Source organism: Phascolarctos cinereus, unplaced genomic scaffold (genome assembly GCF_003287225.1).
Source record: "Phascolarctos cinereus isolate Bilbo 61053 unplaced genomic scaffold, phaCin_HiC Scaffold_8;HRSCAF=390, whole genome shotgun sequence".
Taxonomy (NCBI): Eukaryota; Metazoa; Chordata; class Mammalia; order Diprotodontia; family Phascolarctidae; genus Phascolarctos; species Phascolarctos cinereus.
The window spans coordinates 53116810-53132992 of NW_027556291.1; the positions used below are offsets into that span (position 1 = coordinate 53116810).

The window sequence follows — 16183 nt, forward strand, 5'->3', positions numbered from 1 at the left end:
GTCCTGGAAAAAAGTTGAGAAAATTTACTTCTGGTTCAGAATTAGATATACATTAAGACATATATTTTAAGACATGGCCCATGTGTAGATGTATTGGTTTGTTTTTTGCTTTTTTTAAAACTATACTTCTGTATTAAAAGAGAGAGCTTTCATGGGGGTCGTTTATAGAGATAAAGATGAAAGAAAAAGAAAAGCCTCAATATAACATTAAAATACAAATAAGGAAACAGAAAAGTTCAGAAAGGGCTGTATTATTGCTATCATGCTAAATTTAATATGCACTTTTTAAAAAAACCTGTTTATAAGTTTGCAGTTTTATATACAGTTCACTCTTTAGTTCCTTGCATATGCTCAGACTTGTTAAGTTCACAATAAAAAAAAAGTTTTGGATTTTTTTTTTTTAAGTAAACCTTCTAGGGCAGGGACTCAACCTTTTTTTTTTGTCATGGACCCCTTTGGCAATTTGGAGAATCTCAGGGAAGGGCTTCTTCTGAAATTAATGTTTTTTTAAATGCATAAAATACACAGGAGGGATTTCCTTTGCAAAGGAAATCAATTATGTTGAAAGTTATTCAAATATATATATATATTTTTTTAAAAGCTCCTGGACCCCAGGTTAAGAACCCCTGCTGTAGAGGCAATTCCTCCCTCAAAAAAAAAAAAGATAGAAAATGCCATTCCCCCTTTTCTTGGCAGAAGCTTGGAGACTCTTGGTGTGGGACTTTGCATATACATCAAGCATGGTCGACGTATTGGTCTAACTGATCTCGTTTTTATCTTTTTTAATCTTTGTTACAAGGGAAGTGTCTCTAGTCAGGAGAGGGAGGGGGATACATTCAGAAATGAAGGGCATGTGAAAAGAAGCCATCAATAAAAGGAACAAAAAGCAATATTGATGGGAATAGCAGTTGAAGCTAAATGTTTGAACTCCCAGGTGAGCCCTTTCATGCTTCATAGTTTTAAAGCTGAAGAAGTCTTTGCTGTGCAATGATTTGGTAAAGATAAAATGTCCCCAGTTAATCTAGGCAAGAACAGAAGGGCTTATTTTTCAAACATTGAGTTTCATTTAATAAAATGAATATAGATTGATTGTTAAACCCCAAGCTTAGAGAGAACACATTCCTCTTTTCACAGCAAACCAGATGTCGCCAGTGGGGCTTAAATGGCTCAAGTTGATGTGGTTTACATCAGGCCAGACTTGAGTCAAGATGTGTCTCAGGTAATCATATTACCCTTTGCATTTCTGGGAGAAACTGCTGTTGAATTGGGACACCTGGAGACTCAAACGTCTTATTGACCAGCATCTGGTTTTTGGTTACTTCGGAAACATTTGGGTTTCAGTATTCAACAGCTAATGAGATGGCAAGAGAGCAGAATTGCTTTAACAGCTCTTTCAGACCTTTCACAGACACGTTTTGAATTTAACCCAAATCTTAGGACCAATAGCTTTCAAGATTTGAGTCTATCTCTTCTCATTTCCTTAATAAAGACAGGTTTGAAATAAAGCAGTCCAAATACAAAACAATCCCTGCTCATGGGCTTTGGAAAGCAATTTGGGCAAAAGATAGAGGATAGACCAGTGATTTCATTGATATAGGGAACTCACAGGTGAGCAGACTCCCTCTACCAATGTAATTTATAATCTTAGAGTTGCCTGAGGGGTCAAGTGATTTGCCCAGGGCCACACAGCCAATATCCGTCAGAGGTATTACTTCATCCCATGTCTCCACGGCCAACACTCTATCCACTTTGCCATACTGCCTATTCACAAGACAAATCAAAAAGAAAGCTTCCCAGACATCTCTAGCATTATCACCTTGGGCGGGTTAGGGACTGCCACTGAATCATTGAGTTGAAACTATTTCTACAATATTTGAATAAGTTTGTAAATTAAACTGAAAACTAAAAGGCACACACATGCAAATCTGGAAAAACAGAATTCTGTCCCCAATTTTCTTAACATTTGAGAGGTTGAGTCTCCAGAAAGATGTCAGCAGCCCACAAGGCAGAAAGTTATTCACTGCCCTCCCCCTCCACTGGTCCAGATGTTTGACTGTAGGTGGAACTTTGCATTGAGCAAGGATTCATTTGTGCACTCTATTGAGCAAGTGATGAAAACTCCACATCCGGGCTTGATTGCTGCAACAGTGTCTACAAAACCTTTCAGGACAATGAGCCCACACAATCCATAGAACCAGTCAAATTGTTAAAATAGCAGTATTGTATACAGAAAGTGCATGTGTTTCAGGCAGAAGTGATAGGGAAGCAACATTCAATAAAACCCAACAAGCATTTCTTAAAACATATTATGTGCCAGACACTGTATTTGGTGCTAGGGAGACAAAGGCTAAATGAAAAGTGGCCCCTGCCCTCAAGTTCCTGACGTCCTACACAGGGTGCCTGAGGGGAGGCCAACAAGGGGGTCTCTGCTTCCTCCAGGGAGATAGAACTCACTAGTTCCTAAAGCAGCCCAAGCCCTCATTCACTTCAATCCATTTCACTCGCATGTCATGTCATCACCTCTCAGATGTCATGGTCCTCTTCGATATCAAAGGACAAACACCAACAATCTGATAGGAAAGCAAAATCTTATTTTTTAAAAAAAGGGGGGAAATCTAAACAAATTTTAGAAGTAGACCATATTTGGAATCACAGAATCGGTATCCTATAAAATTATCAAGGACATTTCTGTGTCTGTCTCAAAAACGATGAATGTATGTGGCATGCTCTAATGAATACCCTAATGCTCTTAGGAAGAATAAAACAGTATGCTGTGGTTTGCAAAGTATTTGACATCTCATTTGACTGGCATATATGAGGTAAGTGCTACTACAATTTAGTCTCATCTTACAGACAGGAAACAAGTAGAAAGAGGTCGCCACTTACTTGCCCATGGTCACACAGTTAGGATTGGATTTGGGAACCGGCCTTTTTGCCCTTCCTCACATTACACTCCATCTCATACCTAGGGGCCTTTGCGGTACCTGTCCCCCTGGGGCAAGAACACATAAGGCCTTTCCTGGCAAGGTTACTTATTATGTATTGGTCTCTTCTGATAGAATGGAAACTCCTTTAGAGACTAATTCATTTTTTTTTCTGTCTCTCCAGTGCCTGGCACACAGTAGACACTTAATGTTTGTTGTACCTACCTCCTGACAGCTTACAGTACAGAGTAAGACATTTTCAGACATGGACAGTATGACAAATTGTTTTGTTTGATTATGCACATTTGTTACAAGGTTTTGAAGGGAAATAGTGATAGTGGTAACACAGTTAAAAAAAGCCATTGGAGCATTTTTTTTTTATTCATAGAAGGCAAGTCAGAAGGAATTACAGATAAGCGGGACAACTTTGAAAGTTACACGAATCTGGATTTTATTATATACTTAAAAGGAAAAGCATGCTGTACATAAGACATTTGCAGGTTCACATGCAATTCTTTTTCTTTTACCGTGTACATGGAAATACACCTTTTATTTGGTGTTTGTTAAATTTGGAAGTTTTTAAAGCCCAAAATAAAACAAACATGTTTAATTGAGATTCAAACCCAAGTCTCTCCTAATTCCAAGTCCAGTACTCTTTCCACCAACATCAAATACCAGGATAGCTCTATGAAGATAGACAAATCAAGCGGGGGGGGCGTCATTAATTCTGGAATTGCCCTTCTTACCCCCTAATATACAGGTGAACATTAACTCCCAAACCTTACACTCTACTGAGGTGAGGAGAAAATTCAATTCAATTCATGATGTGTCTGTCAGACACTGAGGGTACAAAGATAAAAATGAAACCATTCCTCCCTCAAGGAGCATGGGGAGAGGAGAGGAGGTGAGAAGGGGAGTACAGGCAAGTCCACATATAATACAAAGCAGTGCCAAGTAATTCCAAGAGATAGAAAGCACTAACAATTTGGAGGGGAAGGGGATCAGGAAAGGCCTCCTAAGGTGGTTACTGAATCCTGCTTTGAAAAAAGCTAAGAGGCAAGGGCAAGGAGGGTATGTTTCCAGACATGAGGGACAGCCTATGCAAAAGCATGGAAATGGATATGAAACAAGGTTCAGGAATCAGCTAGTAGGCCAGTTTTCCTGAAAGGGAGGGCCCATGAAGGCAAATAACACCAAGTAAGACTGAAAAGGCAAGTGTGAGTCAGACTGTGAAGAGCTTTAAATGCCAGACTGATGATTTTATATTTTCTCCTTAGGACAAAAGTGAGCCACTGAAAATTTTTGAGTAAGGAATTAACATGGTAAGACCTGTTTTAGCAATGTCAATTGGCAGCTGTTTGGAGGAAGGATTGAGAAGGGGAGAGAATGGAAGGAAGATCAAATAGGAATCTAGTTGATACAGATATATTGTAGGTATAGATGTATGTTGATATAGATATATTATAGATATTATATAGTATTATAGATACAGCTATTATATATGATTATAGCTCTATTAGATATAGGCAAGCTGATGAGGGCCTGAACTAGGATGGCGCTGTTTGAATAGAGAGGAGAGGTGTGGAAGCAGCTGGTGGTCGGACAGAGGGTGTAAAGGAGAGGAATGAGTCATGGAAGGTTGTGAATGTGAGTGACTGGAAGGATGGAAGTGCCCTCAACACTTTGGGAAAGTGTCAGGAAATTAGGAATTTCGGAAATGGCCAAGTTAGGAGGAGGATAGGTTTGGGAGGACATAGAATGAGTTTCATGGTGAGTTTGAGATATTTAGCAGACCTCAGGCGAGGATGCCTGACAGGCAGCTAGCTGGCAATGCAGAACTAAGGTCTGAGAAAGAAATGAGGGCAGTTTGATATGGAAGTTTGATGGTGAAAATTAAACACTTAACCAGTAATAACTTGGGTTTAGATGAAAAGAACACATGAAAAATGAAAAATGCTCACAGGATTTGAGCATCTAATTTGTTAAACACATAACAAAAGTTTTTTAATTCATTAACAGATAAAAACAGAATGACAAAACAGTCCAAGTTGAGGCGAAGTGCTTTTCTTTGGAAGCTCACACATAAGACTTCATGTGCCAAAGGCCGTCATTTAAATAATGGATATTTTCAATACCAGTTCCTTTGTTGACTCTCACGCTGTGGAAGGACAAAAGCAAGTGAGCATGAATGTATATTTATGCTGCTTTATATACTTCCCAGTGATCACTGTAAAGCTTAAGGATCAGTAGCATACCTACTGGGCAATTATAGAGTGCTGTGTAAGGCATTTACATTGTACTTATGTTATTAGCTATATTAAACTCTCTGTTTACAGCCCTCAGTAGTTCATATGGCAAAGTGAAAAACATAAAGAATCAAGAGCTGGTGGCTTTGGAAAAGCTGGATCATGGCAGCCTCCACACTAGGAGAATATAAAAAAGAGCTACATTAAGCTTACAAAAAACTAATAAGAATAATTCTTCATCAAATGGGTGACAAAGCTGTGAAAAGGAGTGATTATACTTACAGGATATTGCTCATTCTCTACCTTCCCTTTACTCCCCAATTCAGAAAGTAAAAAAGATACTATTGCCCAGCTATAATAAATACTGTGAAGTCAGGAGTAAGGTCACTATCCAAAATTAGCAGGAAAATCTGACTTTTTCCCAATTTAAATCTTATTAACTATTCCAATTTGGGAAACATGGCTATTTTTAAGCCTACCAGAAAACCAATGACATATTGGTAAGTGTCAACAGCTTTCAATGAGCTAACACCATTCAGAAATAAGGAGTCTATGCTTATCTATGGGGCACAAATCCATATAAGCTAATGAGCTTCCTGTATCATTAAGAGGCTTTTGGATCTGTGGTGTTTGAGGGAGACTTACATATCTTCAGCAGACATCTTCATGACCCCAACAGAAAGTGCATGCTGTTTTCCCTCTGCCATTACTGCCTGAAAATATGGTTAAGAGAAATCCAGTTCTGGGGTTGAAAACCCAGGAAAAGATCCATAGAAAAACAAGTCCTTAAATTGAGGCCATCAGATGTTCATATTACTAGTTAAGTCACCTTCAAAACATTCTCTCCACTCTCCAATCGATTGTTAGCAGAAATAATATTCACTACCCACTACAGGCACCACATTCAGAAAGCAGTGAGCCGAGGAATTTCTTGTGCAAAAAAATAAAAACCACAATACTGAAAAGACAAATGTTCAATTACTATAATCACTAAAAAATGGGTGAGTTTTACATTTCAATATCCTCACAATAGTATCTTCTCCTTCCTTTAAGAGGCTAGTGTTGTAGACTGCACATATTTTCAGACTTTTTCGATATATTGATCAACTATTATGCTGATTTTTTTGTCTTTAAAAAGATACTATTTGTTATATGGGATGGCTCTCTGGGACTGGGAGGACAGATACCTGGGGAAACTATGGTGATGTAAAAAAACAAAAGATATCAATAAAAACTTGGCTTAAAAGGAAAAAAAAAGTTTAGCGTATCTGTTCCGCCCTTTGTAGAATTCCCAGAATGCTCTAAGAATCACAAGAGACAAGCTCTGGAAGGGACCTTGGAGAACATCTAACCTGACACCCTCATTTTAAAGACAGGGAAACTGAGACCCAACCCAAGGTCACACTACCAGCTAGTAAGCTGAAGTCTCAAAAACCTGATCTTACAAGTCAAATCCAGTGTTATTCCCATTTTACCTTGCTTCCTCCAGTACCATTTGAAGGTTAAAGTTAGCAAAATGCTAAATACTATGAAGTTCTGAAATTTTTAAAAATAAGATCACAAATTATTATGAAATTTAAAGGATTTAGCTTATTATGTAAACCTGCCAACACATACTGAAAAGAAATGACAAACTATGGCACAACCAAGGTAATAAGGAATTATTATGCCTTTTCTCAGAATGTTTTTCAGCAGACCTTAATATGATCAGTCTCAGAAGAATAATCACTCAATTTACAATTTATAGACAAATAGTAACCATAACTGAGGATCCCCTCACCTTCCCCTAGTATAGAAATTCCCTTCTCCCAGGCAGCCAAAAGTGTTTTAAGGGGATGGGGAGAATTTCCTTCCTAACCTGCAATCAAGGGCTCACATGAAGTGTATTAGCTAGAACTATGAATTCTTTTTTCTCATAGAAATGTTATAAACAGTGACCAGGTTCCCAGCAGAGTACACCAAAGCCTTTAATATAGCTTAAATAGTGCTATGCTATCATATCTCAACCACTTCAAAACTGCAAGGATGTGTGATTTTCTTGATGTAGGTACCAACCCTTCCAGACAGATCAAACCCCTCAAACCTTCACAGATAGTTTAATGAGATGTGACCAAGCAGGCAGACAATAAGGGCCAGAGGAGAACGCCCGAGAAACAGCCACTTCAGAGTGTGATATAGAATCAGAGTGGAATAAAAAGATGCCAATGCCATAATAAAGGCCCAGTTGAGATTAGATAACAAATGGGTAGTGAACCAGTCAGCATGGCTGTGTGACTTTTTGCAGCAGCCTGAGAACAGGAGCTGAAAGAGCAGATGGTGGGGTAAACCAGGCAGGGGTCTGGAAAAGAGCAAGCAGGAAGAGGATAAAAGGGCAAAGGAGCCATAGATGGTCATGATCACGGATGGTATATGGATGAAGTGGCTGATAATGGGGGTCAAGACTGATGGGAGAAGAGTGAGGCCACCAGACCCAGATCCAAAGCTTTTCAAGGATGGTGAAAGCCCATAGAGAGCTTATGCACCACTGCCCTAACCCGAGTCACCTGCACACCATGACAAGGCATCAGAAAAGGCCTTTAGTGAAGGATTTAAGCTATATTCTTGGTTCAATGGACCCTTGTGCATTAGTCTGGGAAGCCAATTACCATTTATAACAGTTTCTAGGGAAGAAAATATCCTAAGTTCCAAACAGCCAACTAAACAGTGAACTTTTGAAATATACAAATTCATAAGGTGAACAATGTAGTTAAGTCTCACTTCATCTAACTCAAGATTATTGCTTTAGTGAAAGAAATGCTATGCTTGGTTTCATAATTTCATTTCAACAAACTTTTTTTTAGATGTGCCTACTATGTGCAGAGCACTGTGCTGGCAGTAAGAAGAAGGTTAGTTAATTCCAGTGCAACCAGGTAATACAATCATAGAAATAAGCCTACTATCCCCAAATGTGTGGGCAGCCAGGTGGCATTGCAGTGAATAAAGCACCAGGCCTGGAGTCAGGAAGATTCATGTCCATGAGTTCAAATCTGGCCTCAGACACTTTCTAGCTATGTGACCCTGGGCAAGTCACTTCACCCTGTTTGCCTCAGTTCCTCCCCTGTAAAATGAGCTGGAGAAGGAAATGGCAAACCACTCCTGTATCTCTGCCAAGAAAACCCCAAACGGGGTCATGAAGAGTCGGATATGACTGAAATTGATCCCCAAAGGTACAGTGGACATCTGGGCTTAGAGTCAGGACAACCTGGGTTCAAGTCCCAGCTTGACTCTGGAAAATCACTTGTAGCTTTGTGTAGTTCGGAGGAGTTGCTGAGGAAATGACCCAATCACTTATCCAAAGGAGTAACTTAACAAAATAAGTATAATTCAAGAGAAGTCTAAGGAATCCTTCCACACCCCAGGCAGTCTGCTAAGAGCTATATTTGAGCTAGATTTTGAGAAGTTCTATAAGCCTGAAGGTGCAGAGCAGTAACTGGGGATCTCCATTGGGAGAGGGTATTTATTTTTTCTTTTCCTTTTCTTTTTTTTTTTTTAAAGGCAATTGGGGTTAAGTGACTTGCTCAGAGTCACACAGCTAGTAAGTGACAAGTTTTTGGTCTGAGGATGGATTTGAACTCAGGTCCTCCTGACTTCAGGGCCGGTGCTCTATCCACTGCGCCACCTAGCTGCCCCTTGGAGAGGGTGTTTCTTCACCTGGAGTTCCTCATACTAGTGAAATTACAGGCCTCGCTCTCCCGCTGCATCCCTCCCCCACTAAAAAGAAGAAGAGAAATGGGGTGTCACTCAAACAATTTAGTCCTAAGAAATCAAACATAGCCCCCACTTCTTCAGAGTGTGAGAGATCACCATAGAGAGCCGTACAGCTGCTACTCCTATGGACAATGGTTCTGAACAGAACTCAAAGAACAGAAATCTGAACAGGACTTGAAGGGACACTGACGAGACTTTGGGGCCATCACTCTGCAAGAAGGATACAACAATAGTGTCAGATGCAGCAGGGCAAAGCTTGGCTCCCAGAGAGGTCAAGCCTGGGCACATAATGTTTGCTCCACTGAGTACATATCTTATGGCTCCTTTATCAACTTGCTGGTGTGGAAGAATAAAAGGATCTGGAAGAAAAGAAATCATTCAATTAATAAGTTAAAAGACCCTGAGAGATAGTGTCCACTACTGGGGACCAGGCCAAGCACTCAGGCATTTGTAGATGTTCTAGAAGGTTTCTCTGAGCTCCCTCCCCCCCCCCCGTCCTTCCCACTAAGACCCTGAATGGTATCAAGAAATGGTGACGGGACAACATTCAGCTAAATGTTTGTGAAGTGCCTATTGTGTTCAAGTACTGGAGGTAATGAAAAGTATCCCAGATAAGACCCAACCTGTGCCCCCCTGGAGCTCACAGGTCTCACTGGCAGCAACTAATAATTAGAAGGAATATAAATCAATGAACTCAAATCATCAGCCCTGGCTTTAGTCTCAGCTCATAACCCAACACCTGCTTTTCAGCCTCTTGCACCTGGCTTGTGCATTAGCCAGTGAGTAAGTCGATTATTCTCTCATTAGGCACCAAGCTTTTTCAGCATTTTAAATATGAGCATCTTTAGAGCCGCAAAATGTTTTACTTTAAAAACTTACTGGCCTCTTTCATTTTTCCCCATTCTCACTTAATTAAAAAAAAAAACCAAAACCTTGCTATCAATATTACCTAGCCAAATGTCAATGATCTGCTTGTCTCCCCTCCTCTTAAAGTCTTGTACTGCGATAGCCCTCCTGCCCCTGCCCTCAGCATCACCACATAAATGAAGGGCTAACCCTCAAAAACACCAACTCGTTAGGCCGAGTTAAAATACATCTTCCTTTTTGCTCTGTGGAAGCTTATTTAAAATGCATTCTTGCCCACTCAGTCTAAGCCAGTGTCTGTCTTCAAGACTGAATGCTCCTTATAGGGTGGGCCTGTTATCTTCTCTGAGATAAACCATATGTGAACAGCACCCAGCCAAGCAGTATGCAAATAGGGCTTAGGATCATAGGATCCCAGATCTAGAGGTGGAAAGGGGCCATCTACTCCAATCCCCTCAATTTATAGGGGGAAACTGAGGACCACGGAAGGTAGTAAGTAAGCATTTAGTGGCAGGATTAGAACCCAAGTCCTGTGACTCCAAAGCTAGTGTACTTTCCACAATACCTGGCCTATAGCATTCTGGTAGTTAATGGGCCACTCCAGTGGAGTCAATTCAGTTCTATGAGCAGCAATTGCTATTGGGCAACATAAATATCTTCTTCCTGGGCTCTATACTTGCTGACATACACCACAGAGAAGAATTGCTACCAAGGCGGCACTATTCAGGTTTCTAAAGGGTGGGCTGATTTTAGCTTAACTTTCCATAGTAGCTTACACTAGTAAATAATAACTTTATTATGAGAAAATGTTTTTAAATTCTATCTTCTACAACTTGTTTTTCGTAAAACTTACATTTATGAAGTAATCTGAGTGTTGGATAAAAATTTCCTTCTCTTTGCCTGAAAAACAGTAATTCTCCATTTACAGTGAGAATGTCAATATGTTCATGGCTGCGGGATAAATGGCAAAGTGTCAAATTAGATATTGTTGTTTTAAAAATAAATTTAAAATATAAATAAATTCAATAAATAATCAATATAGGTCAAAGCACCTTCCACATAGCTTATAAGGCCAAAAAAACATGGGTATCTCTGAGTAATTAAAAAATGAAGGATGGTCCCAGAGAGCAGATAATTAAACATCCCTCCCTCCTCAAGGCAGGGGCAAGGGATTCCTAGGGCAGAATGTCAGTGTCACTGGCAGATGAGGTCAATGCCCTGGGTGGTTTTGCTTAATTGCTTTTCTTTGTGACAAGAGAGTTCAAGCCATTCCCCAATTGATAAATGGTCAGAGGATATGAACAGGCAGTTTTTAGAAGAAATCAAAGCTGTCAGTAGTCATATGAAAAAATACTCTAAATCACTAAGAATTAGAGAAATGCAAATTAAAGCAACTCTGACGTACCACTTCACACCTATCAGATTGGCTAATATGACAGAAAAGGAAAATGACAAATGTTGGGGTAGGGGGGACATGGAAAAACAGGAACACTAATGCACTGCTGGTTGAGCTGTGAACTAGCCCAACCATTCTGGAGAACAATGTGGAGCTATGCCCAAAGGGCTATAAAACCATGCATATCCTTTGACCCAGCAATATTGCTACTAGGTCTGTATCCCAAAGAGATCAAAGAAAAGGGAAAAGGACGGATTATGTACAAAAATATTTATAGCAGCTCTTTCTGTGGTGGCAAAGAATTGGACATGGAGGGGATGCCCATCAATTGGGGAATGGCTGAGCAAGTTGTGGCATATGGGTGTGATGGAATACTACTGTGCTATAAGAAATGACCAGGGGATGGTTTCAGAAAAACCTGGGAAGACCTATATGAATTGATGGAGAGTGAAGTGAGCAGAACCAGATCATTGTACATACAAACAATAATAGTGTAACAATGATCAACTGTGAAAGATTTGGCTACTCTGATCAATACAATGATTCAAGGCAATTTCAAAGGACTCCTGATGAAAAAATGATATCCCTCTCCAGAGAAATAACTGATGAACTCTGAGTACAGATTGAAGTATAATTTTTCATTTTCTTTATTTTTCTTGGTTTTTTTTGCAACACGGCTGATATGGAAATATGTTTTGCATGATTTCATATGTGTAATTAATATCATATTGCTTTATGTCTCAATGGGTGGGGGAGGGACTGGAGGGAGGGAGAAAATTTGGAACTCTAAATTTAAAAAAAATAAGAATGCTAAAAAATTATGAATTTGATTTTTAAAAATACAAGTGAGTTCAATGTGTTACCTAAAGACAAAGGTATCAAGAAAATGTGTTGCATTTTATGACACGGTTAAAAAAAGTTTAACATTCAGACGTGAACCAAACTTTCCAAATATTTAAAATAAGAACACTTACATTTTTCCTACAGTATCCATCTTGATGGAATGGGAAAGGAACTAGCTGCAACCAATTTTTGTCCCAAAGTTAATGATCATAGGATTATAGGTTCATGGGTCTAGGGCTGGCAGGGTCTTCAGAGGCCATTGAGTCCAATTTCCTCATTTTACAGAGGATGAACTGAGGCCCAGGGAGGGGAAAGGACTTACCGAGGGTCACACAGGGAATAAACAGAAGAGCTAGGATCTGAAGCCAAGTCTTCTGCCTCCAAATCCTACAATGTTTCACTGTACCATCCTGCTTCTAAATCGTTTTTACTCTTACTTATTAAATAATCTCAGTAGTCTAAAACAATATATAATCATCTCATTTTATATCCCCAGTGTTGTGTTAAATGCTCATTGATACTGAAGTACATGAAAAAGCCAAAATAAAAATGCTGAACTCCTGAAACACACATACAACCTGAAGGAGTTTTTCTCTATATGTCCATCTTAATAATTTATCACAAACATTTCTAAAGTTTTATGTGTTTTTTCACCGCCCCTCTCCCCCCAAAAACCAATCTCTAATGGCCTACCATGAAATTAAATCCACTGGATGTGAGGATAATAATTACTGAGCCTCATTGAAATCCACGCACTGAAAAGAAATGACTTACCATCGGACAATTTTGACTGGGTCTTTCTTTGGCATAATTTGATTGAGCCATGGCTCAATCCCTGGAAAGTGATCTATCAGTTGGTTCTTAATGCCCTTAATAACTGAGGTTTTCAGCTGGATACAGTTGGATATGCTCTCCTTTTCATCAAATCTGCCAAGTGATTTTTGCAGAAAAAACATTTCAGCACCACAGTGTATTACTTGAAAAATGAGCCCTTCTAGGCAAAAAGACATCATAGAAGAGGTTAAAGGTATTATTTTAGTTATGGCCTTTTTTCAACACATCTATTTGGACAGCTAAAACAAAATTTCCTTTTTTCTCTTTAAAAGATGCTACCTCATTTTAGTTTCTGCTATATACAAACCCAGTTCAATTGTCACATCTACAGCAGTCTGCTGTGCAGCAGCATGGTGAGGGATAGAGACAGAAGAGGAAGCAGCACATTTAGGGTTAAAAATATAAATGACAAGAGTGACTTGAAGGCAGAAAGAAAACCTTCTAGGCAGTTACTATTTACTGGCTGTGTGTGACCTGGGGCAAGTCAATTAACTTAAATAAACCTTATTTTCATCATTCTATGTCAAACAGAGCTAATATTGGTACATCTTACCTCCCTAGGCTGCTGGGAGGATCAAATGAGGTGTCTTTAAAGCAGTTAGAAAGCAATACACTATGACAACTGGTCAGACATTTTAAGTCCTTTGACAGGGAATGTCTCATCTGTTCTTGCATCCCCAGCAACTAGCATGCAGTAGGTGCTTAATAAATGCTTCCTGGTTGGGGGGGACTTTTTCTATCTAGGAGTAACCGATTCCAACTCTCCTCCCCCCAATATGGTTTCAAATCCCAATTTTCTATAAGCTATATGCTGCTCATGACAATGACCTATCAAGGTTATTCAAAAGAACTATTCTCACTAGGACCAGGAAGAGCCCATTCTCACTATCTTTCTTACACAAAACAAACCATTTTTAAAACCTGAGTTTTTTAAGGTGCTATATGCACCTGAGTCGTGGCTCCATGACTACATTGTAAAAATTAATCTGTGCCACAAATTGCTAAGCACAGTACTAGACAAAAAGGATTTGTTCAGGAACGAATTTGAATACAGGATTTTATAATGAGAAAGGGTACTGCATAGTAACATTTCTGAATCAATAATTCTTAAATTTCTCACTACATCTCTCTTTGCCTCATTTTCCCCATCGGTAAAATGAGAGCTTTGTCTTAGAATTCAAGGTCCCTTCCAGCTCCAGATCAAAAACCCTCTAGATGAACTTGGATACGTCACTTCCTCCCTCCCTCCCTGGGGCCTCAGTTTCCTCCTCTGGAAAATAAGAGGGTTGGACTCGATGACCTTAAAGGTCTCTTGCAGCTGTGGGGCTCAGATCCTAGCAGAAGAAATTCTGCAGCTGCCTGAGAGGGGCCCCAAATTAATCACAACACAAGATCTGGGTGTCTAATGGGTCTAGGGAAAAGCCTGCCCACGCCCTGGAGCTGGGAAATAGGAAAAAGACTCGGAAGAGGGACTAGGGAGGAGAGGGGATGACCGGTGGGGTGGCCGTAAGGGCTGGGCGGGGCGAAGGGGCGGAGACCCGGGCAGGGGGAGGCGCCGGGCTCCAGGGCTTCCCGCCTCCCACCTCCCACCTCTCCGGAGCCCAGACTTACTTTCTGAACATGGTCCCCGCAATGAAGAGAGTCGCCGGGAGCAGCCGGCCGCACGACGCACCTGGAGAAGGCTGCCACAGGGACAGTACGTGACCTTCCCGCTCGGGAGGGAGGTGCCAATGCGCCCTTCTCTGGAGCTGGCAGGAGCCTTTTACGGCGCTGTCGCGCCAAACACGTGGGCTGCCCCGCCCTGCGCATCACTTCAAGCCTGCGGCCTAGAGCCCCCCCACCCCCTCCCGCTCCCTGCGTCTGTCTCTCTGTGCCCAGTGCCCATATAGCCAGGGAGGGATCGGTCACAAAGGAGGCCAGAGATCCTGAGTTCCTAGGAATAGAGTTGGGAGCTCCTCTAGTCCAACCCTCTGATAGTACAGAAGAGCAAAAGAGACCCATTGAGGGCAACTGATTTGCCCAAAATCTCACATAGGGTCTGAGCTCTAGAGATGGAAGGGACCTCAACCATCTAGTCCAACCCTCTCTTGTTCCATTTGAAGAAACAAGCCCAGGCAGGGGAATAGATTTTCACAAGGTCACACAGGTGAAAAGTGTCACAGGCTGAATTTGAACCCAGGTCCTTTGATCCCAAAGCCATTTTTTTTTTTAATTAAACAAAATTTATTTTTGGTGAGGTGATCCGGGTTAAGTGACTTGCCCAGGGTCACACAGCTAGTGTTAAGTGTCTGAGGCTGCCAAAGCCATCTTATTCCCATAAATGGGGATGAAAACTAGAGTACAGGTCTGGGGAGTAGAAGGAAGGAAACTATTGTGAACTCAACTTGTCCAAAATAGGATCATTATATTTTCCCCAAAATCCACCCCTCTTCCAAACTTCCCTGTTTGTGCTAAAGCACCGGTCTGACCATGTCACTCCCCTCCTCAATAAACTCCAGTGGCTCCCTATTGCCTACGGGATCAAATAGGAAACACTGTTTGGCAAAAACCTTCATGACACAGGCTCCCTCCTACATTTCCAGTTTTCTTACATCTTATTCCCTTCCACTTACTCTTTGATCCAGTGATACTGGCCTCCTGGCTGTTCTCCGTCTGTCAACTTCAGGCATTTTCTCTGGCTGTCCTCCATGCCTGGACCACTTCCCTTCCTCATCTCTGCCTACTGACCTCTCTGGACTTCAAGTCTCAACCGATAGCCCATCTTCTCCAAGAAGCCTTTCCCAGCCCCTCTTCCAGTGCCTTCTCTCTCTTAATTGTTTCAAATTGATCCTGGAGAGAGCTTGTCTGGCCACACTTGGTTCCAATTTATCCTGTCAATATCCTCTCTGTAAACACTGGTTTGCTTTTTGTCCCCCCACCCACTAGACTGTGAGTTCCTTGAGAGCTATGCTTGCCTTCTGCCTCTTTTTGTCTCCCCAGCCCATAGACAGGGCCTGATATATACTAGGCTCTTAATAAATGCTTATTGACTGATGTACAGTTGACTACCTTGTCCAATTCTCTGTCATTGTACAAACATGAAAAATGGATCCTGGTGTGGGGAAATGACTTATCCAAGGCCACAGCAGTAAGCATCTTTCTTAGATCAGATTTGAAGCTAAGTTCTCTGCCTCTATAGTCAGTGACACTTTTCCCCTGTACTCCATTGTCTCTCTCCTCATCTGATTCAATAAAAAGCCAGTCATTAAATCATTAGGTGAACAACTAAGTCTAATTTTATTTCTACTTTTTCATATTTTTCATAGAAATAAATCTAGAAATCAGAAAAA

At 40.7% G+C, this 16183-nt stretch overlaps 1 protein-coding gene across 1 annotated transcript; it reads right to left on the reverse strand.

Moving 5' to 3' along the window:
• Positions 1–3350: 3350 nt before the first annotated feature.
• Positions 3351–14640, reverse strand: MCTS1 (MCTS1 re-initiation and release factor). Its single transcript, XM_020975139.2, has 6 exons — positions 14466–14640; positions 12795–12947; positions 10635–10732; positions 9143–9276; positions 5816–5883; positions 3351–5082 (listed from the first exon to the last, which is right to left on the reverse strand). Exons 1-6 carry the CDS (start codon positions 14474–14476, stop codon positions 5001–5003), a joined length of 546 nt encoding a protein of 181 aa, XP_020830798.1. The 5' UTR covers positions 14477–14640; the 3' UTR covers positions 3351–5000.
• Between the last annotated feature and the right edge of the window lie 1543 nt (positions 14641–16183).